Below are 25,595 nucleotides of genomic sequence, written 5' to 3'. Positions count from 1 at the left end.
AACTGGTGACATCCCTAAATTCGTTGCAATTGTGTGTTGAGAAAAGTTCATAAACAGCTGGACTATTTGACTATGCAGTTTTACACAAAGGTGTGCAATATCATTATATCCTAAAGGACAATGTTGCACTCAGTTGTTTACCTGAATATTTGTGTAGGCTAAAGAATGAAAAAGAGAGCTAGAGAGATAGGAACATTTCCCCAGCTTTATTTCAAGTATTGAAACAGCAACTTGTTTGGAAACTTTCTCTTATATCATGATGATAGTTCACCAAAATGGGTTTCTGAAAACAACCGAGATGAGAAATAAGCCATGCTTGACTCCCCTGATTTGCATAAAGTAGCCTAGACCTCTACTTTGTGTAAATGAGGCAACGTGATGCTTGTCTGTCAAACTGCAGTGTGGTGCTACCAGAATGCAGTGCACAGCTGCTTACACTAACAAAAACGGAAGCGTGGAAACGACACATACTGACATGTACCATAACTGCAACCATTTATTTATGCTACAAGGCTATGTTTTGATAATATGCATGTTGATGTCCAATAAAATGGCACTGAATAATATAATTATCCACACTTTACAACCTAGGTGGAACGGTGCTGTCTCTACACAGAGCACAATCTGCTCTGCTACGTAATCCAGCTCTACACTGTACATGTACAGTGTAGGTTACAGCAGTAGTGGCAGTAAATGTATTTACTGCCACTACTGCACACTGCACAGAGAGCCTGGCTACTGCACAACACTTAAAAAATCATGGACAAGGCAGATTCATTATAGACAGTCGCTTTAGTTTAGTCCTGAATGCTGTAAGACTGACATGACATTTGTGGTCCAGAGCAGTGGTTCCCAGCTGGAGGGTTGCAGTCCAAATGTGGATCGTGGGTTGTGGGTCCATTCTGAATGGACCTCAGATGACTCTCGAATGTGTCAAGGTTGTAAAAATCACACTTTGTTTTTAAGTACAGTGAATTTTTGGCACAGAGCATTTATTTTTAAGTGCTGTTTCCTGCTGTAGAGTGAGTAGCCCCTTTTACACTGCCAGATTTTCCGCAAATGTTGGGCTGATTTGCCGGCAAGCTGCGAGCGTTTATACACACAGAGGCGGAAAGGCGAGTTGATCCGAGGCGCCCAATTTTCCGCCTCATAGAGTAGTCATATTGGCAGAACCTTTTAAGTTTAAACCGACCGAGGCGGCCTTCCGCAACAAGAGGGGCTGTTGAAGACATGTGGGAGGAGCTGTTGATGAAGCCGCACGTGCGAGCCACTGGCGGTGGATAAACAGGAAACAGCTGATAGCAGGAATTAGCGAGCACCTAGTAGCAAGAGGAAAACGCAAACCTGACAGACACTGTAAAGATGAGTAACTGAGGAGACAAGGAATTGCGCGCCCTCCTTGCCCTCGCAAACGAAGAGGCCATTAACCATCAGATGACAGGAACGGTGAAGAACGGGCTGACCTACGAGAGAATCACCAAAGGACTGACCAGCCGCGGCTTCCCTCCTATATCACCTATGTCACTGTTTGTGTCACATGCTGAGCTACACGTTTTGTTACTTGCTCCCCCCCCCATTGCCCCGATAAAGGCGCATTCTGTATAAACAAAAGTAGGTAGGCGGCAATTTTACGCCATCCCCGATGTTGTTTTTATACTGCCAATGCTGAAAAAAGACTGACTGGGCTTTCCTGCAATTACTATCTAAAAAGGGCTAGTGACTAATGGACACCTACTTGATAGAGACACCAAACTAGTTTGACAACATGGCAAAATGCAAGTATGATGCTGAATATGTTAAATTGTGAGGATCTTGAACATATGACTAAAGGGAAATCTGGACCCCGTGGCTGGTCAAGTTGGGAACCACTGGTCTAGATGGTGTGACAGCTCTCTGGGTTTTAGAGGCCATTGATTTTTATAGGCCAGATTGCAGTTACTGTGGCCTGTCTTGGTTTTTAGTCCCCTTTTCAAAACTTATTGAACTATAAGCTTTGCATGATGTTTTCTAATTTTGTTTCACATTTCTATGGCATAATTACTCTTTGTACTGTAAAAGAGATGTCACCGATTTACATTCTGGTCTAAATTTTTCATTTTAAGGCTTTGTGGGGCAGTAGAGGTGAAGTCTAATAATAAAAGTAAAAATAACAACAAGACTTTCATTTAAATGACCTGAGAATAACTAAAGCGCAGCTTGTCTACTCAGGTGCTGCTTGCGTGGCATCTGTGGTATAGATGGTATGACAGCTCTCTGGGTTTTAGAGGCCAGCGATTTACAAGCCAGAATATCATTACTGTGGCCGATCTTGGTTTTTAGTCCCATTTCAATAATTTTTGGGTGGCTTCTGTTGCTATTCTGTACGCTATTAATAGATGTCTCTCTCTCTCTCTCTCTCTCTCTCTCTCTCTACATATATATATATATTTCTCCTCCCTTCATCACCCTTGGATTTAGGGGGATGGGTTGGGAGCTTTTTTAGTGCCACAGTCCTCCAACAGTAAAGACCAAAGCAGTTATTGCTAGCTGCATTTGTGCTGTGTCTCAGTGCAGCAGTGTGCCAGAGGCAGGGACGGACCAGCAGCCATGGATGACGTCTATAAAGCAGCGGTGAGTAAAGATAAGGCCAAGTGTGGTATGGTGTTTTATTTCTCTTTCTGATGATCATTTTCTTCAAGGTGACTCTAAAGCATGTAAAAATAAGAACATCCTAGAACAGATCCTGCCCTTGTGTGTTGTGCAGTAAGAAAATAAAGAAAAAGGAAGCATGGAATGATATAGGAGTTCTCTGCTTGCATACTTGTATTTAATAAAGTTTAGAAGCCACCATGAAAGCTGCTAACATTATCAGATGCTCCTGTAATTCTAAAGTCAATTTAATTATTAGTAGAACAAAAAGACCCACCCCATGTAAAATCCAACACAGTAGCAATGCAGTAATTCCCACCTTTGTGATGATACAACATTCCATTTTTGTTGAGACTGTCGGAAGTTTGGATTCAGTCGAACTCTTTTTTAGTTTTTCCTGCTGTATTAATTGGTTTCGGTTAAATCGTCAGGAATTCTTGTTATTTTGTTCATCTTAACATAATAACCTATACATCATGTAGAGGAATACAGATCTGTATTCAGTGATGTAGACTGCATAAAAGAGTTTATCACATTTTTGAGGCTCTGACTTCAAGCTCTAGGTGATGTTAATGTAATATATTTTACAGTATTTGTCCTTGTATTGGATAGATAAAGTTAAAATAAACTTCTATAAATTAATGGGGAACTGTATGTCTTGTGGTTGTTTGCCATGACCACTGGCTAATGTTATAGTATATCATAAGTTTCTTTAACTTGTATGTCACTAAAACAATAGGCGTGATAAGCTCAGAAAGAGCACAGAGTGGCAGCCTGCTATGGTTGGTTCATATGTCTGTGCCTGACAATAGAACAAAGTGCTGGACAGTTCAGAGGAAAGAAGAGAAGGAACAGCTGATGGCTATTAAAACAAATGACCCAGCCAGATACCAGCAGTGGGGTCAGAAATCCCCCTTTGTACTCTGCCAAACAACAAGAATAGTAAGTGAGGAGAACAGTTTGACATTGTAGTCATACTGCACTGAGAACGGCACAGACTGAAGATTATTAGATTAGTTGCTGAGCTGAAAGTTCTACTTCAACTGTACAGTGGTAAAAAGAAGTGAGGAAAACACAGTTATATTAGGAGTGTAACAATACATATATTAGTACTGAACCATTTGGCTTTCGGTTCGGTATGCATTAAAAACCAAACGATACTTTAATAATAATAATAAAAATAATAATAATAATAATGATAATAATACATTGGATTTATATAGCGCTTTTCAGGATACTCAAAGACGCTTATAATACTTATACTTTAAACTATCCTATGACATTTGGAAAGTAAAATATAAAGCTGTGCTCAATATCACATTCTCTGTGCCACTGCGCTTATCAAGGCAGCTCACAGGAAGGAACAGGCAACATGCATCTCCCACCCCCAAACCAAAATACAATGTGCCAGGAATGAGTCCTAAAACCCGGAAATGAGTAAGCATTCAGTTCCCTTGTCTTGAAGTTAATGGGTTTTTTTGGATGGGGTTTTGGTCAGATGCCTGAAATAAGGTCTGTGGTTATCACAAGCTTAAATACTTAAAGATCCACTCATTACTAATAGTGTGTGTCATCCAAGAGAGACAATAAAAACTAATGGAATGGTCAAAGTTGTCATATTGAAATTTAAGGTGTGATGATGGATTCACGTTGTCAACTCATGCACTGAGTAACATTACAAGTATTCCACCTTAAAAGTTGCCGGCTGTCAGCCTAGTGAATTAATTTATTTTTTTCTCAGTCTACAACTGCTGCTAGAGACAGCAAAACATCCTTTCATTTTATAGTTATATACTGAACAAAAATATAAACGCAACACTTAGGCACACCTGTGCAATATTCATGCTGTCTAATCAGCATCTTGATATGCCACACCTGTGAGGTGGGATGGATTATCTCGGCAAAGGAGAAGTGCTCACTAACACAGATTTAGACAGATTTGTGAACAATATTTGTGAGAAATGGTCTTTTGTGTGTATAGAAAATGTTTTAGATCTTTGAGTTCAGCTCATGAAAAATGGGAGCAAAAACAAGTGTTGTGTTTATATTTTTGTTCAGTGTAGTTTACTTGTGTTGTATGCAAGACTTGCCACAGACAGTGGTTACATAAGATTCAAAACCAGCCACAGCAAGCCTGAGCAAGAGTGACTGTCCGCTATTGACCAATTGACTGCAGTGTTTCTAGCTCCACCTTTTAGTACGGGATCACCCAAAAATGGGAACAGTAAAGAACGGTTCCATGTCTTAAAAAAGATGGTTGCTAAGTGGCTAAATGAGACCACAGAACATCATCATGTCAAGCCGCGCAAAACAGGTTACAGTTTTGTTATGGTAGTGACATTAGGTCATGCTACTGTAGTGTAATTTGTTTATAGCCTAATGTTAGATTTTTACTAATGGCGATTGCATTTAGGCAATAATCATGAAAACTGTTTTAATTTGTGAAGATTATCTTTCTGAACAAAATGTGTAAGTATAATAACAATAATAAATGTTTGGTGTCGAAACGTTAGTCATAAATAAATTCATCACAAGTGATCTGAGTGCTCCAGTGCTTTTCTTGTGGATTCCTCCATGGGGTTATTTTGTATCATAAATGTTTGTTTGCCACAGAGCTTATTTTCAGCAATAATCCAAAATCTAATGGAAAAATCCCATAGGCTTTTTTACAACAGAACCAGGGTGATGGTAACTTCTGTGTCGGCCTACAGAAGAATGTCATCCCTGGAACACTCTACATTCTGCTCCAGTAAGATACGCTGGGAGACACGCTTTCACCATAGCCAACACAAGACCAGAAATAGAAGATCATCCGATATCCTACGGGTTTGGTGTTTGGAGCCACCTTGGTTTCGCTGTGAATTATGACGGTGGTGGCGACAAAGCGGTGGATAAAATGTACACACTGAGCCAAAGAACGAGCTGCCGTGCATTTACAGACTTTCCTTAGCAGCTAACCCAGTAGCAAAGTAATATACACAACCCCTTAGCCAAAGCACGAACTGCTGCACAGCTACAGACTCTTGTTAGCAGCCAAGCCAGCAGCACAGACACCCAGAGCCAGGGAATGAGAGCCACTGTGCGGTGGCAGCCTCTCGGTCAGCAGCTAACAGCAGCTAATGTTAGCACAAAGAGCACATCCACAGCATGAAGTCAGCTCTAATGTCAGTAGTAACAAGGCACTCAGGCCAACATTTTTTTAAGGTAAAAAAGATCATAATTTACGATGTTAGTTGAAATAAATCTATCAAATCAAACTGTACCATGCATTTTGTGAACTGTTACACCCTAATACATACATACATACATATATCTATATCTATATCAATATCTATACTGAAATCTATATCTATATCTAATCTCATCTATCAGGTACCAGATATCAGGTAAATATCAGGTACCAGTTAAAATGTTATACATAAAAAAGATACATATATAATGCATAAACATGAAAATAATTCTAAAATGATTTCAGTGAAAATTAAAGGAACCATCCATTACTAAGAGTACTATTTTCTCTATCCTTTGAAATTGACTTAAATTTCTGCAAAGTAATCAGCTCTGATGATTTCACAGGCCATATTGATTTTGTTTTTTTGTACGAAGATTAATACTTATATGTTGTGACCAATTCAATTTCAACTCCTTGAAAAGTTGAGATCTTAGTAAGATTAGATATTAACTTATGTATGAATGTACAATGATCATTCTGGTTTTGTTTCCCTTAAGGTTGAGAATTTGACGGAGGAGCAGAAAAATGGTGAGGAAAGTACTACTGCTGTTATTTATTGTTATTCTTACTACAATTATCTATGTGTGACATTAAATACCTAAGCTGATAATGCTTATAAGACTTGTCTACAAGTACAATATACCAAAATACAATGTGATAGAAAAATCTTACATAAGTTTTTTGACTTTAACAATTTGTTGAAAAAATGAAAAGGATAAAGAGATTTGCAGTGGCTACTATACATCCATGTGGTCCCTTTCAGGGAATGTGAAAGGATAGGGGTCTATATATGGTTCCTGAGCCATAAAAGGCCTCTGCTCTGCAGAGTTCCATAGGATTCATATTAGAAGGAGGGGCATTTCATGGCATTTTCTTGTCATGTTTATTCATGTTAATAATATCTGGTCTGAGATAAAGAGAAACAATGTGTGAGTGGGAGAGACAGGTAACTGAGAAGGACTGACCTAGTCAATGAGAGAAATAAAACTTTACCATCTGCACTGTTTCAGTGCAGTTATCCACTAAAGCACAGTACAACAAATAAGCAAATGGTTAACATGATTTAACACACTACAATGACACCGCTGTTGTTTTGTCATGGGCAAAAGTTGTATCCAAAACAAAGCTGCCATTTTTAACCCATTAGTGGTTCAATGGACTATTCTTAATGGCAAAGGTCATTTGACTACTCTTTAGGTGTGATTGAAACACAAACAGCGGTTCCTCTGTTTAGTTCCTTGATCAAAAAAGAGGCTTTCAAGGTTTTTCTTTTGGTTCCAGTTCAACAGTACAGGTTTGAAGTCCTGTATTTTGTGGAGGGTAACTGGCATGCATTGCCTCACTTCTCTATTGTAATATCTTTTTTATTTCTTCACTTAACAGGTGTGCCATTTTCAAATACTTTGTAAATATTTTGTTGTTTTGTTAAATTAAATAACTCAACTTTATTAGTTCCACTGAGTTGCTAACTTGGATAGTCTTTGGTCTTTTGGTCTGCCACTGCAGTTTGATTAATCGTTAAAAAATATATTTAAAAAAAATATGTTCACAGGCAGGCAAATAATTCAACCTACATTGACAATAATGTTTTTGTTAAGAAATGTTTAATGAATATTTACTTGGGTTGTTGGAGCTGTTCTGTTCATGAAGCTTCCTTTATAACCATTGCATAACAAAGACTTAGCGATAAATTCCCTGTTTCCACTTACATATGTGTACGGAGAGAGGCCAACTGGAAGTCCATTTACTTCTATGGGAATCTCTGTGATATCTGTTTTGCCAGTGAAACTCCTCCCCTCCGTAATATTTCGGTTCAAAATTTGCCTCGAGTACGCTCAAAAAATTGGACTTTTGCGGTGGATTTCGAGACTGTATGACAATATGCTAGCTTGCTAGCTAGGCTAACAGGCTTCTACCTAGCTATTATTACTAGTTATATGATTAAAAGAGCTTGTTTATCGAGCTTGAACACACTATGAATCTGAGTAATGTTACTCTGCTAAAATATGGTTATACCTCACGTACAGTAAGATTGTCACTATGACTTATTCAGCCATTCGTACGTCTTTTAAATGAAATATTTCACAGAACATGCTATGTACCTGGCAGGCCATCATCTTCATTTATTTGTTGCCATGCAGTATTGGTCCTGTCCTAGAAATGTTTCAAGTGCATATTCCAAACTAGTGGATGGCAAAAAAAAAACAGACAAATTTAGCCTCTCCTTCATGGCTGCAGGTAGTTTCTATCAGTTTTCTATCCATCCATAAAGAAATGTATGAGGGGCCGTACAAGACATAATTCATTCTCATCCTCTCACACACATACATTCTCCTTACACATACATATATTTTCTCTCTCACACACATACATTCTCCTTACACATACATATATTTTCTCTCTCACACACATACATTCTCCTTACACATACATATTTTTCCACTCTCACATACATACATTCTCCTTTCACATACATGTATTTTCACTCTTCTTTCACATACATATATTTTCTCTCTCACATACATACATTCTCCTTTCACATACGTATATTTTCACTCTTCTTTCACATACATATATTTTCTCTCTCACACACATACATTTTCCTTACACATACATATATTTCCACTCTCACACACATACATTCTCCTTTCACAAACATATATTTTCACTCTTCTTTCACATACATATATTTTCACTCTCACATATATATATACTTTACTTTTCAACACATACACAAGTCTTTTTTGCTTAGGAAGGTTCCTAGCTGAGTGAAATGACCCGGAAGTAGTTTAGTGGCCGCCATGATAAGAGCTGTTCGAATTCTCTAAACACTAAGGAAAGGAGGTTCAATGCTTCCTTTCAGATCTCCTTTAGCATAGGATACATCGGACCTTCCTAAGCGATAGGAAAGGAGATAATTCCATCCCACAAGCCATTGTGGTGGCAATATTTATGCACCATTCACAAACTCAAATGATTAGGAATGAAAAAGATCACCATGACCGAGAAAGGAAGGAGATCACCATCTAAGTTACCGCTGTTTATGAAGCATTATACATCTCATGCCATAACTTGTTCATATATATTTTTTCAACTTTCAACATTATGTTAAACTTAGATGCGAGCTATGAACGTTTCGCTACTATTGGTGTAGGCTACCCTCCGTCCACAGCTTTGTTTAACTTGTTTTATAACAGGGTAAACAAATATACAAATATACAATGCATCATTTTAATTTTCTGATTTTCGTGTGAATGAGAAAAAACGGAAATCCACGTGATTTTCCCATTTTCGTCTTCAAATGGCTAATTGATATAGAAATTAAACCAAAACCAGAAACCTACTTGTTTTTTGCCTTTATTGTTATATCTATATTATCTGCCCCTACTGCATCTCAAAACATTGGCATCGGCTATGCTTATGGCCTAAACAGATAGATAGATAGATAGATAGATAGATAGATAGATTCAAGAGTATTATTTAGACCCGCTCTATGTGTAAAGTGCCCTGAGATGACTTTTGTTGTGATTTGGCACTATATAAATAAAATTGAATCTAAAAAAATAAATAATCAATGAAGTAACGTTGCTGTGCCTCGTGCGTAAATGCGCATATATTTGGCATATCTGGAGATTTAAATAATCAATGAAGTTACTGCTTCCCACTTTTTATTCCCCTGTACAGTGTTTCCCTGCAGAGCTACAGTGGAAGGATTATAACAAAAAATACAAAAGACTGTAACATTAAAAGATATCTGCTTGAGGTTATTAAATACCTGCAGCGAGCACCCCACCCCACCCCACAGCAGAAACAATAAGCACGTTTCCCCATAAAGAGAGACGCTGTGCGCATTTACGCATGAGGCACAGCAGCGTCCCTTTTATTATTAATATTATTATTATGTAGTATTTATCTGTCTATCTATGCAGTAGGAGCAACTGATGATGGAGTTTAAAAAATATGAACTTATATAAAACTTCACTTTGGTCTTTGACCTGTCAGAAGTACATACTATGCTACTGAAAACTCTTTCAAAGGACATGAAGCTGTTTCTCACATTCATAATACCTCATGTCTGCATGTAATGCACGACTTGGTGAGAGCAGTGAAAACATCGGACCTATTTCAGCGCATATTTCAGCACGACGGACAGCAAGCGGACGTTTAATTATCATTAGTCATGTGTTTAACTTCACAGAAAATAAAGAAAATAAATTAATTACAAGCTCATTTCTAGAAGATAACCAAGGGGTCCGGTGTATGAAACACAGTAAAACAAAGGCCAATTTGGTACAATACTGTATAGGCGAATTTATTGGAGTGTCTCCAGAGACCGAAAATACAAGCTTAACATGCCGACATGAAGAAAAAAACCCACATACAATCAGACAGGCTTCAAGACATCATTTAGACAGGCTGTCTACAGCAGCAGAGCAAAATGCTTCTACAACACATAGATACCGTATTTTTCCAAATAGCAGCCTGGGCGTTTATTTCACAAAATCGATTTTGACCCCAGGCATTTAAAAGAACCAGGGGCTATTTGCTCAAGGCTTTTTTTTTTTTTTTTTGCACTGACCTGCACCAGGCCATTATTTGATTACAGTTCCTGTCCAGTATGATTTTAGTGCAAAAATACTGTATGATGTAGGGGTGAGTTCGTGTACAAAAATCTCTAAACATTTTTTTTCGTGTACACGGGTTTCACCGCTGGGTGGTGCTATTGCATTATACCAGTAAAGCCCCAGTTATCCGAATACCAACCAAACGGGCCATTTAACCAACAGTTACAGGCCGCCACACCGAAATATCGCCATCCCGACGGTCCGCCATCCCGAATTCTGGTCCTTGAGTCCTGACAGTAAGCTATGGCGAGCCTGTAGAAGCTGTATTCCCCATGCATGTTAGCGATTTTCACCGGGGACGCACACGAGTAATTCAGGCTGATATTACCTGTTTTTCAGCGAACTCTTCTGGTAATTTCATTGAAAGGCATGGCATATAGGTCCACAGTAACTTATTATTATTATTATTATTATTATTGGGTCTTATAAGAGTGGGCTACAATGAGTACCGGGCCATCAAATCACAGCATCCGCAGTGAGAGGACACAGAATTGTGTGCGCTTTTACGCACGTGGGTGTAGGTGATCACGGATATTTGATGTGGGAAAGATGTAGCCAGATGTATTACCTGTTTTAGATACGTGGCTGTCTGTCCGTCTGTCCGTCCGTCCATCCGTAGCACGAGTCATGTGCACCACTTCACCACCGACCCGTGCGTAAAAGTGCAAACAGTCCCTGAAGGAGGGACAGCCATGAGTATTAACTGATGAGCATGTTATTGACCTATTTAAGTGCAATACAATGAAAACAACCAGCCAGTGCACCTCAAGTAATGACTACAGAACCTCTCTCTCTCTTTTTTTTTCTCCCGATTCCAAGGTATGGCAGCTGCCATACCTGAATGACGCCTATGGGCACCCGGCACATAATATAGATTTAACCATAAAGGCCGAACACAAGTTAATTACTGGTTGTTGTCTAATTTCTACTCCAATTGCCCATTTGAAGAAGAAAATGTCAAAAGCACGTGGATTTCCATTATGTTTTTTATTCACGCGGAAAAACAAAATAATGCATTTAATATTTTTTTATCCTGTTATAAAACAAACAAGTTGAACACTGCTGTGGACGGAGGGGACACGCACAGTAACATATGCTCAGTTTGCATCAGTCATTTATTCATTCGAGCGTTGTTGTATTGCCAGCCTTTAGTAATATCATTAATTCATTTTACTACTTGGGATTCAGATGGGTGAGTGTGAGCAAACATTCTCAATGTGACAATTTCGTTTCAGTTTGTGGCTGGTAGCCTATATTCCTTTTTTTAATTCAATTCCGACCTTAGTAATTAAACAGTATCTTTCACTGTGTTGTCCACGTTTATATATCCTGTAGAACGTGTTCTCATCGTGTGCATTTTGTAGTCCAGCTTCAGAACATTGTAGTTTCACCACAGCAGACCCATGTCAATAACATCCTTCTCAGCCAATCACAGTACGAGAAACTCTTCTTCGTTTGGTTTTATGGCACGTTGCAACTATTGCTCATTAGGTGTATGCCGCCACCTACTGTACTGGAGTATGTAGACGATAAATGGACTGCCTTCCGTTTCCACTATACTCCTTCCGTTTCCACTATACTCTCACTCACACATGCATACATTCTTCTCTTACATACATATATTCTCTTTCAACATGCATACATTTTCCTTTTACATACATATATTATTTTTAGTATTAAATGTATACATGACGACCGGATGGCAGCGTGAGACCGCAAGACCACTGTGAGATTTTGAGATTCAACATGGCTGCACCTAGCTGCTAGATTAGATATCAACAAACTAGCCAAACAAATATAATTATCTAACGGGTGACAACTCCAGCCTGCACCATCAGCCAGAGTGGAGGACCTAGAAGAGTTTATCGATCACTACTACTACGAGTGCGTCATGGAGGGTCCTGCCGACAACCCCAATAAGAGGAAGAAGACCGACTCCGCTACCGATACACAAGACTTATTATCCTCCGAATTTAGCGTTTTGGAATCCATCAACAAGAAGCTAGAAGTGCTCAGTATGCTCCACAAGGAGATAAAAGATCTGAAGGTAAGCTTGGAGTTCACTTACCAGCAGATTAGCGACCTGCAGCAAAACAACGCTGAACTCCGCTCCACCTTAGCGACGGTCACTTCAGATGTAGATCTCCTCAAAAAGGAAAATCAACTCCTGAAGAAACTGTCCTCGACGTGCAGTTCAGAAGCATGAGAGACAATTTAATCATTTCTGGCATCCCGGAGAGCACACCAGACAACCCAGAAGTCCAGGTAAAAAAGTTCATGGTGAAGGCCCTCAAGATCCCGACGGAGACTGTCAACAACATCACCTTTCACCACGTCCACAGGCTCGGACCCCGAGGAGGTCAGCGTCCTCGTCCGATCATCGCCAAATTCGAACATTATCAGCAGAAAATGCTCGTTAAGAGTAAAGGACGAGAGCTAAAAGGCACTTCGTTCGGTATGAACGATCAGTTCCCCAGGGAAATCAACGAGAGGTGGAAAGTGTTATATCCCATTCTAAAAGAGCACAGGCAGAGGGGAAATAGGACCTCTCTTGTGGTCGACAAATTATACATAGATGGGCAGCTGTTCCGGCACTCAACCACCAACCCATGGCTCTTCTAAGTGAGATAAGTGCCCCTAAAACCACAAAACAAAGTAGAACCATAGCTTAATTGTATCATAAAAGGAATAATAAAAAAAAAAGACCAAAAGATGTGTGTATGCATGTATATATATTGGGGCTGCACTATTCTTGAAAAAATAAATATATATATATATATATACATATATATATATATATATATATATATATATATATACATATATATATATACACATATATATATACAGTACAGGCCAAAAGTTTGGACACACCTTCTCATTCAATGCGTTTTCTTTATTTTCATGACTATTTACATTGTAGATTCTCACTGAAGGCATCAAAACTATGAATGAACACGTGGAGTTATGTACTTAACAAAAAAAGGTGAAATAACTGAAAACATGTTTTATATTCTAGTTTCTTCAAAATAGCCACCCTTTGCTCTGATTACTGCTTTGCACACTCTTGGCATTCTCTCCATGAGCTTCAAGAGGTAGTCACCTGAAATGGTTTTCCAACAGTCTTGAAGGAGTTCCCAGAGGTGTTTAGCACTTGTTGGCCCCTTTGCCTTCACTCTGCGGTCCAGCTCACCCCAAACCATCTCGATTGGGTTCAGGTCCGGTGACTGTGGAGGCCAGATCATCTGCCGCAGCACTCCATCGCTCTCCTTCTTGGTCAAATAGCCCTTACACAGCCTGGAGGTGTGTTTGGGGTCATTGTCCTGTTGAAAAATAAATGATCGTCCAACTAAACGCAAACCGGATGGGATGGCATGTCGCTGCAGGATGCTGTGGTAGCCATGCTGGTTCAGTGTGCCTTCAATTTTGAATAAATCCCCAACAGTGTCACCAGCAAAACACCCCCACACCATCACACCTCCTCCTCCATGCTTCACAGTGGGAACCAGGCATGTGGAATCCATCCGTTCACCTTTTCTGCGTCTCACAAAGACACAGCAGTTGGAACCAAAGATCTCAAATTTGGACTCATCAGACCAAAGCACAGATTTCCACTGGTCTAATGTCCATTCCTTGTGTTTCTTGGCCCAAACAAATCTCTTCTGCTTGTTGCCTCTCCTTAGCAGTGGTTTCCTAGCAGCTATTTGACCATGAAGGCCTGATTCGCGCAGTCTCCTCTTAACAGTTGTTCTAGAGATGGGTCTGCTGCTAGAACTCTGTGTGGCATTCATCTGGTCTCTGATCTGAGCTGCTGTTAACTTGCCATTTCTGAGGCTGGTGACTCGGATGAACTTATCCTCAGAAGCAGAAGTGACTCTTGGTCTTCCTTTCCTGGGTCGGTCCTCATGTGTGCCAGTTTCGTTGTAGCGCTTGATGGTTTTTGCGACTCCACTTGGGGACACATTTAAAGTTTTTGCAATTTTCCGGACTGACTGACCTTCATTTCTTAAAGTAATGATGGCCACTCGTTTTTCTTTAGTTAGCTGATTGGTTCTTGCCATAATATGAATTTTAACAGTTGTCCAATAGGGCTGTCGGCTGTGTATTAACCTGACTTCTGCACAACACAACTGATGGTCCCAACCCCATTGATAAAGCAAGAAATTCCACTAATTAACCCTGATAAGGCACACCTGTGAAGTGGAAACCATTTCAGGTGACTACCTCTTGAAGCTCATGGAGAGAATGCCAAGAGTGTGCAAAGCAGTAATCAGAGCAAAGGGTGGCTATTCTGAAGAAACTAGAATATAAAACATGTTTTCAGTTATTTCACCTTTTTTTGTTAAGTACATAACTCCACATGTGTTCATTCATAGTTTTGATGCCTTCAGTGAGAATCTACAATGTAAATAGTCATGAAAATAAAGAAAACGCATTGAATGAGAAGGTGTGTCCAAACTTTTGGCCTGTACTGTATATATATATATATATATATATATATATATATATATATATATATATTTCTTTCAAAATGGTATTCTGACACATTTCTCCTGCAACAGATAATTAAGCATTCCTGCGATTGCAATGCAATTAATCGTGCGGCCCTGGTATATATGTATGTATGTATGTGTATAAGTAGATGTACATGTACAGTACAGGCCAAAAGTTTGGACACACCTTCTCATTCAATGCGTTTTCTTTATTTTCATGACTATTTACATTGTAGATTCTCACTGAAGGCATCAAAACTATGAATGAACACGTGGAGTTATGTACTTAACAAAAAAAGGTGAAATAACTGAAAACATGTTTTATATTCTAGTTTCTTCAAAATAGCCACCCTTTGCTCTGATTACTGCTTTGCACACTCTTGGCATTCTCTCCATGAGCTTCAAGAGGTAGTCACCTGAAATGGTTTCCACTTCACAGGTGTGCCTTATCAGGGTTAATTAGTGGAATTTCTTGCTTTATCAATGGGGTTGGGACCATCAGTTGTGTTGTGCAGAAGTCAGGTTAATACACAGCCGACAGCCCTATTGGACAACTGTTAAAATTCATATTATGGCAAGAACCAATCAGCTAACTAAAGAAAAACGAGTGACCATCATTACTTTAAGAAATGAAGGTCAGTCAGTCCGGAAAATTGCAAAAACTATAAATGTGTCCCCAAGTGGAGTCGCAAAAACCATCAAGCGCTACAACGAAACTGGCACACATGAGGACCGACCCAGGAAAGGAAGACCAAGAGTCACCTCTGCTTCTGAGGATAAGTTCATCCGAGTCACCAGCCTCAGAAATGGCAAGTTAACAGCAGCTCAGATCAGAGACCAGATGAATGCCACACAGAGTTCTAGCAGCAGACCCATCTCTAGAACAACTGTTAAGAGGAGACTGCGCGAATCAGGCCTTCATGGTCAAATAGCTGCTAGGAAACCACTGCTAAGGAGAGGCAACAAGCAGAAGAGATTTGTTTGGGCCAAGAAACACAAGGAATGGACATTAGACCAGTGGAAATCTGTGCTTTGGTCTGATGAGTCCAAATTTGAGATCTTTGGTTCCAACTGCTGTGTCTTTGTGAGACGCAGAAAAGGTGAACGGATGGATTCCACATGCCTGGTTCCCACTGTGAAGCATGGAGGAGGAGGTGTGATGGTGTGGGGGTGTTTTGCTGGTGACACTGTTGGGGATTTATTCAAAATTGAAGGCACACTGAACCAGCATGGCTACCACAGCATCCTGCAGCGACATGCCATCCCATCCGGTTTGCGTTTAGTTGGACGATCATTTATTTTTCAACAGGACAATGACCCCAAACACACCTCCAGGCTGTGTAAGGGCTATTTGACCAAGAAGGAGAGTGATGGAGTGCTGCGGCAGATGACCTGGCCTCCACAGTCACCGGACCTGAACCCAATCGACATGGTTTGGGGTGAGCTGGACCGCAGAGTGAAGGCAAAGGGGCCAACAAGTGCTAAACACCTCTGGGAACTCCTTCAAGACTGTTGGAAAACCATTTCAGGTGACTACCTCTTGAAGCTCATGGAGAGAATGCCAAGAGTGTGCAAAGCAGTAATCAGAGCAAAGGGTGGCTATTTTGAAGAAACTAGAATATAAAACATGTTTTCAGTTATTTCACCTTTTTTTGTTAAGTACATAACTCCACATGTGTTCATTCATAGTTTTGATGCCTTCAGTGAGAATCTACAATGTAAATAGTCATGAAAATAAAGAAAACACATTGAATGAGAAGGTGTGTCCAAACTTTTGGCCTGTACTGTATGTACATGTGGATATATGGATATGTATGTATATATAATGAACACAACACTGAATTAGTGAAAAGGAAAAAAGGAAAAAAGGAAAAAAAAAAATCTCACAGGGTGTGAACGTACATTTCACATACCCCACCCAGTATTCTTCCTTCTCTTTTTTTTCCCCTCCTCCATGCCCCCCCCCCCCCCCCCCCCCCCCCCCCCCCCCCCGACAGCATGCTCTCAAAATGCTTTTCGGTGCCTGAAAACACTAAAAGTTACATGATGCTGTTTTCTGACCAACTAGTGATGGAAACCACAGGAAACTGTCTTGCTACTATAGAATTCACCAAACCACATGTTTCTGGCTTGGAAACTTGTTTCTGAGTGCTTCTGGTCAAAAGTAACAGCCTAAGTGACAACATGCTCTCAAAATGCTTTTCGGTGCCTGAAAACACTAAAAGTGACATGATGCCCCCCTCCTGTGCATCGCTCATTTTCAAGAATTGACTTTTTTCTCTTAAATAACTTAAATAAAAAAATTACCACAAAAATACACCCGATCATTATCAGCGACCATACACCAATATCACTCAATCTGCAAATAGAAACCACCCATAAACGGTCCCCAACATGGCGCTTTAATATCTCTTTACTTAAAGACCCAGACTTTGACAAAATGGTGAGACGGGAGTGGGAAAACTTTCTTGAAGACAATGACTCTCCAAATTTATCTCCATCTTTAATATGGGAAACTGGGAAGGCAGTAATCAGAGGAAAAATTATATCATACTCCTCCTACAAGAAGAAACAGGAATTGCAAGCAGAAAAAAACATTGAGGAAAAAATTAAACAACTAACACAGGAATATGCAAACAATCCAAGTGATCAAGTATGGACCCAATTACAGTGTACAAAATCGCAACTGGACAATATTCTATCAAAGAAAACTGAATTTATCATACAGCAACTAAGATATATTAACTTCGAACACAGTAACAAATCAGGAAAATTTTTGGCTAATCAGCTCCAACGCAATAAAGAAAAATCTCTGATACCAACAATCCAGGGGCCGTCCGGAAATTACACACAATCTCCCCAGGAGATTAATCAGATTTTCTATTCTTTCTACCATAACTTATATTCAACAGTAAATAATCCAAACCCAGAAGACATTCAGGCTTTTCTCGATAACCTAAATTTACCTCAATTATCCACGGAACACAGAAATATCTTAGAGGCTCCCCTGACTATTAATGACCTACAGAGCGCATTAGACAAAATGCCAACAGGTAAGGCTCCAGGTCCAGACGGCTTTCCTGCCAAATTTATAAAACATTTCTGGACAATATTAGCACCACTTTTCGTCAGGACAGTGACAGAGATCAAAAAGAACAGAGGTATAAGACCTCACATGAATACAGCAGCAATCAAATTATTACTAAAGCCAGACAAAGACCCCACACTTCCTTCTAGCTACCGTCCTCTATCACTAATCAACAGTGATAACAAAATTATCTCAAAGGCACTTGCTTCTAGGCTGGAGAAAATAATCGCATCAATAATTCATAATGATCAAACGGGATTCATTAATGGCAGACACTCAAGTAATAACGTCAGAAGAGTTCTTAATCTGATAAGTAAAGTACAACGCGTTAACACAAAAGCAATTATGGTTTCACTTGATGCAGAAAAGGCCTTCGACAAGGTCAACTGGTCCTTCCTATTTGCCACCCTGAGTGGATTTGGCTTTGGAGAGTCATTTATCCAGTGCGTATCAGCCTTATATAATTCCCCTAAGGCCACAGTCACCACCAACGGGATCACATCTCAAAGCTTCACTTTGCAGAGAGGAACAAGACAAGGGTGCCCACTCTCACCTCTACTGTTTGCAATATTCATCGAACCATTGGCTATGGCAGTCCATCGGCACAGCAAGATCATAGGTATCCACTCCGCCAACTCAGAGCACAAAATTAATTTATATGCCGACGACATTTTACTTTATCTACAAGAACCGAAATCGTCTTTACATGAAGTATTTAATTTCACAACAAATTTTTCTAAACTTTCGGACTACTCCATCAACTGGTCCAAATCGACAATACTGCCAATAACGGAGAACTCTTGGAATCCTGCAGACCGAAAATTTTCTCTCCCTGTGGGCAACATAAGATATCTTGGCATAAATATTTCTTCCAAACTATCAGACTTGGTCCACCTGAACTTTAGCCCGCTGCTAGATAAGATCTGTGGTGACCTGAAGCGCTGGAATAATCTTCCCATCTCCCTGCTGGGACGAATAGCCACAGTTAAAATGAAAATTCTTCCCCAAATTAACTATTTTTTTTCCATGATTCCATTCACACCCACATCGAAATGGTTCCTGTCATTAGATTCTGCAATTATAAAATTCTACTCAAAGAACAAAACAGCAAAAATTAGCCTAAGCACCCTTCAGAAAAACAAATTGGAAGGGGGGTTGGACGCTCCTAACTTTAAACATTACTATTTAGCTAACCAGCTACAATACCTATCCAAATGGTTACATCCTAACGAAGACTACAACTCCTGGCTCTAACTAGAACAGGCGGACTGCAACAATATAAAACTCTCTGACCTCCCGTTTATCACCACTACACTCAGACGTCATAACTGTTTTAAGAACCCAATGATTGCATCCATCTTGTCAGCCTGGTGGAAAACACTAGAAATCACAAACTCTCAGATAGAACCTTGCTTGCTCTCTCCAATTTGGCACAACCCGGATTTTGAAATTAACAAAAGACCTCTCCATTTTAGCACATGGGAGATGAAGGGAGTAACTCATCTCCACCACGTTTTCCAAGACAATATGTTTATGACATACACAAACTTATTTTAAACTTTTGAAATAAGAAATGGAAATTTTCTACAGTATTTACAATTGATAAAAACAATCAAGAGGAGAATTCCAGCGCCTCAGGACACTTTGCAGCCACCAGAATTTGCCAAACATATTACAAAGCTTTCTCCGAGAAATAAGAAGAACCTTTCTAAGATTTCTAAATTACTGTCAGAGACCAGTTCTATACATTTACCAATTTTAAAATGGGAAAAGGAGCTGGGTGTATCACTGGACCCTGACTTCTGGACTCAGATATGCAAAAATACATTCAAGATGACAAGACACACTAATATACAACTTGTCCAATTTAAAGTACTCCACAGAACACACATCACCCAACAAAAGATGATTAGAATGGGCTTTAGTCAATCTGACATATGCACTCAGTGTACTCAGAACACTGCAGACACCTACTTTCATGCACTCTGGTTATGTTCACCCGTCCAGCACTTTTGGTCAACAGTCACTCAAAAACTCTCCTCCATTTTGGACTGCAGGATCCCATTATCTCCCAACCTGTGCTTAATTGGTGACCTGATGACAATTGACCTCCCAAACAGCCACTGCAATTCTCTTCTTGTAGCTCTCGCCATCGCCAAGAAAACAATCCTAGTCAATTGGAAAGATAAACAGACCCTCAACCACTGGCTGAATCTCCTTTCAGAACATATTTCGCTGGAGAAAATATCTGCTGGCCACAGAAACCAATTAACATACTTTACAGAAAAATGGTCACCATTTATCCACTCACTAAACCTGTCTGTATAGTGCCACTCAGCCTGTGAGCATATGCCACCTGTACATATAAATATTACAACTCAAGAAAGACTGTTGTGTAATATGTAACGTGTTTCTGTTAATGATGTAACCCCTAATCCCTCTATCTCTCTCACCACAATATACCACAGCGGTTCATCAGAATTCAAGGTCTTAAGCATGTGTTAGGTGCACCTTCTCCCCCTTGAATCCAGGCCTGCTCCCTGGCTCTGTGGGGGATCACGGGGCCGGGCGGTTTCCCCTGGGGGGCGGGTGCATCTGGACTGCTTGCCCTGTGTGCCTGGGGGTGGCGGGGTCTCCTCGTGCTCCCTGGGCCTGGGGCGGCGTGGCCGGTCCCCCTTGGGGGGCTGTTTCTGCCCCTTCCTCTCCCGCCCTTCCCCCTCCCTCCTCCCTCTCCCCTCTCCCCATCCCTCCCTGCTCCTCTCTCCCCGCCTCGGGCGGCCCCGGGGCCTGGTGTGGGGGCTGGGTGCTGCCCGCGGGGGGTGTTCTGGTGCTGCGCAGTGTGGGCCTGCCCATTGGTGTGCAGCCGGCGGTGGGGGGCGGGTCGGATGGGCTGGGGGTCCGGCTTTGGGTCTGGGGAGGTCTGGGGGGGTACTGGCGGGGTTGCGGTTTGGCCTGGGGCTCGTTGTCCGTGCACCCTAGTGGCGCGCCTCGTCCTTCTGCTGGGGGTCGGTTTGCTGCGGGCGGTGTGGCCCAGGTCGGGACCATTGCGGGGGCCTGACGCTGCAGTTGCTTGGGGGGTGGGGTTGGGTGGGGGCCCGTTGGGTTTCCTTGGGCCCCGCCTGGCCCGTTGTCCATGGGCGCTGGGGGCCTCGCGGCACCGGGGTCTGGTTGGCACCACCTTCTAGCCCCTCTCATCCATCCCTCCAGCCTTCGGGCCAGGCCTACACTGGCCTGGCCTCCTAAACCACATTTAGTTCACCCACCACACATTCCACAGTTTTAATGCACCACATACATTCACTCTTCGAGGTGCAGACCACTGATGGATTGGGGGGCTTCATGATGGGGCAGGCTATGGGACAGTGGTGTCCTGTAGCCCTCCATACTGCCCCCCGGCCCATCCTTATCTGTCCTCCAATTTTAAAACACCACACACACCTACATCTTGGGGGACAGATGGGAACAGGTTCCAGGTGCCTTAAGGCCGCACGGGCTGCAGGACAGCAGTGTGCTATAGCCATCAGCCTTGCCCCCACCTGTCTCCTGTGTCCCTCAATTTTAATGCACCACATCACATTTATGGGCACTCACATTCACACTCACGGTGTAGGGTTAATGTTTCTCCGTCAGGGATCGGAAAATCATAGTAAGAGGGGGGGTGGTGGGTTTAGACACACTGTAGATACGCATGGCATGGCTCGTGGGGCCCGGCCCTCTTGGGCTGAGGGTTGGAGCCAGGGAGCCCATTTACATCATGGTAGGTGTCGCTGGGTTCCCGGTGTCGGGGGGGTCCCGTGGCCTTGTGGCGGATGGGCCGGGTGGCGCCCTGGGGGCTCTGTGGGTTCCTGCCGGAGTTCTGCCTCCTGACCGGCTGTGGTTTTTGGGCCCTCTGCTAGGGGGTCCCGATGGGGGATTGACAGCTCGTGGTGGGCCCTCCTGCCCCACCCGTCTGGGGTGTGTCTCTGGCTCCCTGGGGGTGCTGGCCATTGCCGCCCCGGGTCCTTGGGCCTGCGTGGTGCCTCTGCGGCTCCCTGGGTGTGGGGTCTGGGCGCTCCTGCTGACTTGGGGTGCCATACCGCCCGCCTTCCCCCGCAGGGCTGGCCCTGTTCCCTGGTGATGGTTTTCATAAACATATTGGGAGGGTTCAAATACACGCATGCATGTTCGATACTTCAGCTCCGTGACGCATCGCAAAGAACCAATGGGATCACTTAAAAGGGGCCCACTTGCTTCTCGAACCTACCACACTGCGCTTGCAACTCTTCTCCACAATCGGGCTTTCCTCCTCCACCAGGACTCTCACATTTTTGGTGTTCAGTATAGACTTCTCTTTTGTTTTTGTTTTTCAGTACAGTATAGTAGACGTGTATATGTTTATTTTTGATAATCTGTATGGAGCACAACCACCTCAAGGCCACAATACATCAGCTACACTGCCTGTTTATCCTGTTTTTTTGTTTGTTTGTTTGTTTGTTTTTTTCCTCCTCCTTCTCCGTATGCACTGTCGCTATATAACTCAGGACTTAAAGGGCCAGTGTGTAATATTTGGCATGGTTTATTGTCAATCTGAATCTGAATGTTCTACCCATTAATATGTTTATACAAGTGTATGATCGCTATAAAATAAAAATCGTTTGGTTTTCGTAGCCTTATAATTATGCTTTTATATATATACATATATATATATATATATATATATATATATATATATATATATATATATATATATATATCAAAGGCCTTGCTTTAGAGAGGTCGCCATCTTGCGCCACCATGTATGTACGGCAGACCGAGTGGACAATCCAGCCAGCCAGAGAACGCGTTTCGCGTGTATAAATGAACCAACGAAGACAGCGGAAGGAAGGAAGAAGGAGGAAGAAACAGCAGAGTGTTAGTAGTTCGTCGATAGAGAGTAGTGAAAAGTTTTTTTAGTTATAAAGTTTGCGAATGGACCACACTTACCACGCAACAGGAGAGAATGAACCCGAACCGTCATCTGCGAGGAAAAGAAGACGCAGCTTCACTCCTTATGATGCACTCTCTGCAGCGCTTTTCCTCCTGGTGATATCTCCCCAACAATGGTAGCAGTAGCACTGAATCCCATTCTGTGCATTCAGCCTCTCTTCTCACCCGCTCAGCATCAAACACATGGAGTTCCTCATCTGTAAGCTCCGGCTCAAACAGGTATAGCTCTGGGTCTGTGTCCGCTACAAGAAACTCTTCAAAATCGCGTTCAAAGTCGTCCATTGCAGCTACTATAGTCCGGAGATATTGCTAGGCTAGATAAACAGCTGAGCTCTGTTTACCGGCTATGCTGTCAGTCAGTGTGTGGGCTGGAGATTGGCAGAGCAGAGAGGGGAGGGGGGTCGGTCCCCACTTAGTATCGTAAACGAGTATGTGTGTAAAGTTATGAAGTGTGTCTGTTACGCCAGAAGAGTCAGAGTTTGGGATGGAGTGGAGTGTTACCAGAGTTTCTGGAGTGCTCAAATAAACGGGCCTTTTTCCCGAACGCTCCTCTGGTCTCCTGCTCGTGAGGGATTCATTACAATATCGTAACATGGCTTAGATTTCTAAATCAACATTCACCTCATCGCTAGATAGACCTACTCCTGAAAAACTCGTGCGCAAGGCTTTTTGTCCCTACGAGGCCACCGTCATTTACCCGACGGGAGGGGTGAGCGAGTGAGCCCTGCAATCTAGAATTTGACCACTGATGTCACTGTTTCCAACGGTTTTCAACCCATTTTACACACTGGCCCTTTAAGCACCTGCCCCTCAATCCCCCCTGCTTGTTCCTTACTTTCCCCTTGACACACTTTGGTGTATCACGGCCCTCTCTGGCTCATATTAGGAAGTTTTTCCAATAAAGGCCGATAGGCTAGTCTCCAGGGAGGGTGGGTGACGGTCACAACCACGCACAGTACGGGTATAAAATACTTGACTGCAAGATTAACAGTGCATCAGTCTTCATAAGTAGCTTACACCCTTTCGTGGCGCTAAGCTACGAAGACCAATGCAGACAGGTAGAAGAAAAAAAAAATAATAATAATCCGTGTATGTAGGACTACAAGAGTGACCCACAGGCTTTGCATTCAAAGCTTTACTGTACATACACATGTGGGTTAAGTATATAATGTACAGTATATATGCCATATAAGGGTGTGCTGTTGGCTTATGTGCAGCGAATGTATGGGAAAGTCTGGTTTTGTGTGTGTGTGTGTTTGTGCGCTGTCTATGTTCTTACTTTTGTCATACTGTAATTACTTCGCTTCTCTTCAGTGCCCTTTCACTGCGATCCTTTTTGCTCAGGCAGTGGCACTGACATGACAATAGACACACACATGTGAACACACACACGCACACGCATGAAGGCACACACACACACACACACACACACACACACACACACACACACACACACACACACACTATTGGGCTCTCTCCCCATTGGCGCTTGGCCCAAATCACTGTGACATTTACAGTTTCGCAGCCATTAGAGCCTAATGTCTAATGGTTTTCCGGGACATTTAGGTGGAACAGAGCCATTGTGATGTTTTTAGTTACACCTAAGCTTTACCTGCTGAGACAAGTCAGCTTTTAAAGAGGTCTCATTCACATTTATAGCATTCAGCACATTTCAGTATTCAATTAAACACAGAGTTAGGAATGAAAAAGCAGAATTTCAGATTATTAGAGAAGGACTGAAAAGCCGTTATAGAGCTATAATGTGCATATAAAAAAAAGAAAAAGAAAAAAAAATGTATACATGATTGCATGTGCATGAGAGCAAAGTGTATGAATGTGTGCATAAAATATATGACTATGAGAGAAAAATATATCAATGTGTGTGTTCAAATATATAAATATGAGAGTGAAAATATATGAATGTGTGAGTGAAAATGTATAAATGTGTGAGTAAAAATATATGAATGTGTGAGTGAAATGTATAAATGTGAGTAAAAATATATGAATGTGTGAGTGAAAATGTATAAATGTGTGAGTAAAACTATATGAATGTGTGAGTGCAATGTATAAATGTGTGAGTAAAAATATATGAATGTGTGAGTGAAATGTATAAATGTGTGAGTAAAAATATATGAATGTGTGAGTGAAAATGTACAGTATAAATGTGTGAGTACAAATATATGAATATGAGAGTGAAAATATATGTATGTGTAAGGAGAATGTATGTGTGTGAGAGGGTGAGAATGAATTATGTCTTGTACGGCCCCTCATAGAAATGTGCTTCCTTGCATTGGACACTAGAGGCATCATCCATATATTTACAGATCTACGGACACCAGTCGTCGGACATGCGTAAGTGGAAACGAGGCATATTGTATCAGGTCACAAAAAGACTTGGCTGGCTTACTTGTAAATTGTTTTGTGAAGGTTGTTGTGTTGTCTAACATTTCTATATGGTTTTTATGTCAGCGGTCATTCTTGGTGGATATGGATTGTAAATATGGATATCTTTGTTGGTAGTAATGAGTAACTTAAAGCCCTGTTTCTTTGTCAGAGAGTAACAG

The 25,595-nt window shown here is 41.5% G+C and overlaps 1 protein-coding gene across 1 annotated transcript in view; it reads left to right on the top strand.

Annotated features, from left to right (window-relative positions):
• Positions 1-2,450: 2,450 nt before the first annotated feature.
• LOC117258686 (troponin C, slow skeletal and cardiac muscles-like) overlaps positions 2,451-25,595 on the top strand; it is a 38,094-nt gene continuing 14,949 nt past the window's right edge. Inside the window, exons 1-2 of the mRNA XM_033629777.2 lie at positions 2,451-2,610; positions 6,358-6,388. Of these exons, the coding sequence (XP_033485668.2) occupies positions 2,587-2,610; positions 6,358-6,388 (55 nt within the window). The 5' untranslated portion in view covers positions 2,451-2,586. The remainder of the gene's footprint in view (positions 2,611-6,357; positions 6,389-25,595) is intronic.

This window comes from Epinephelus lanceolatus, chromosome 8 (assembly GCF_041903045.1).
Source record: "Epinephelus lanceolatus isolate andai-2023 chromosome 8, ASM4190304v1, whole genome shotgun sequence".
NCBI lineage: Eukaryota > Metazoa > Chordata > Actinopteri > Perciformes > Serranidae > Epinephelus > Epinephelus lanceolatus.
The sequence above is the reverse complement of the archived record's forward strand: the minus strand, read 5'-3'. Positions and strand labels throughout refer to the sequence as shown.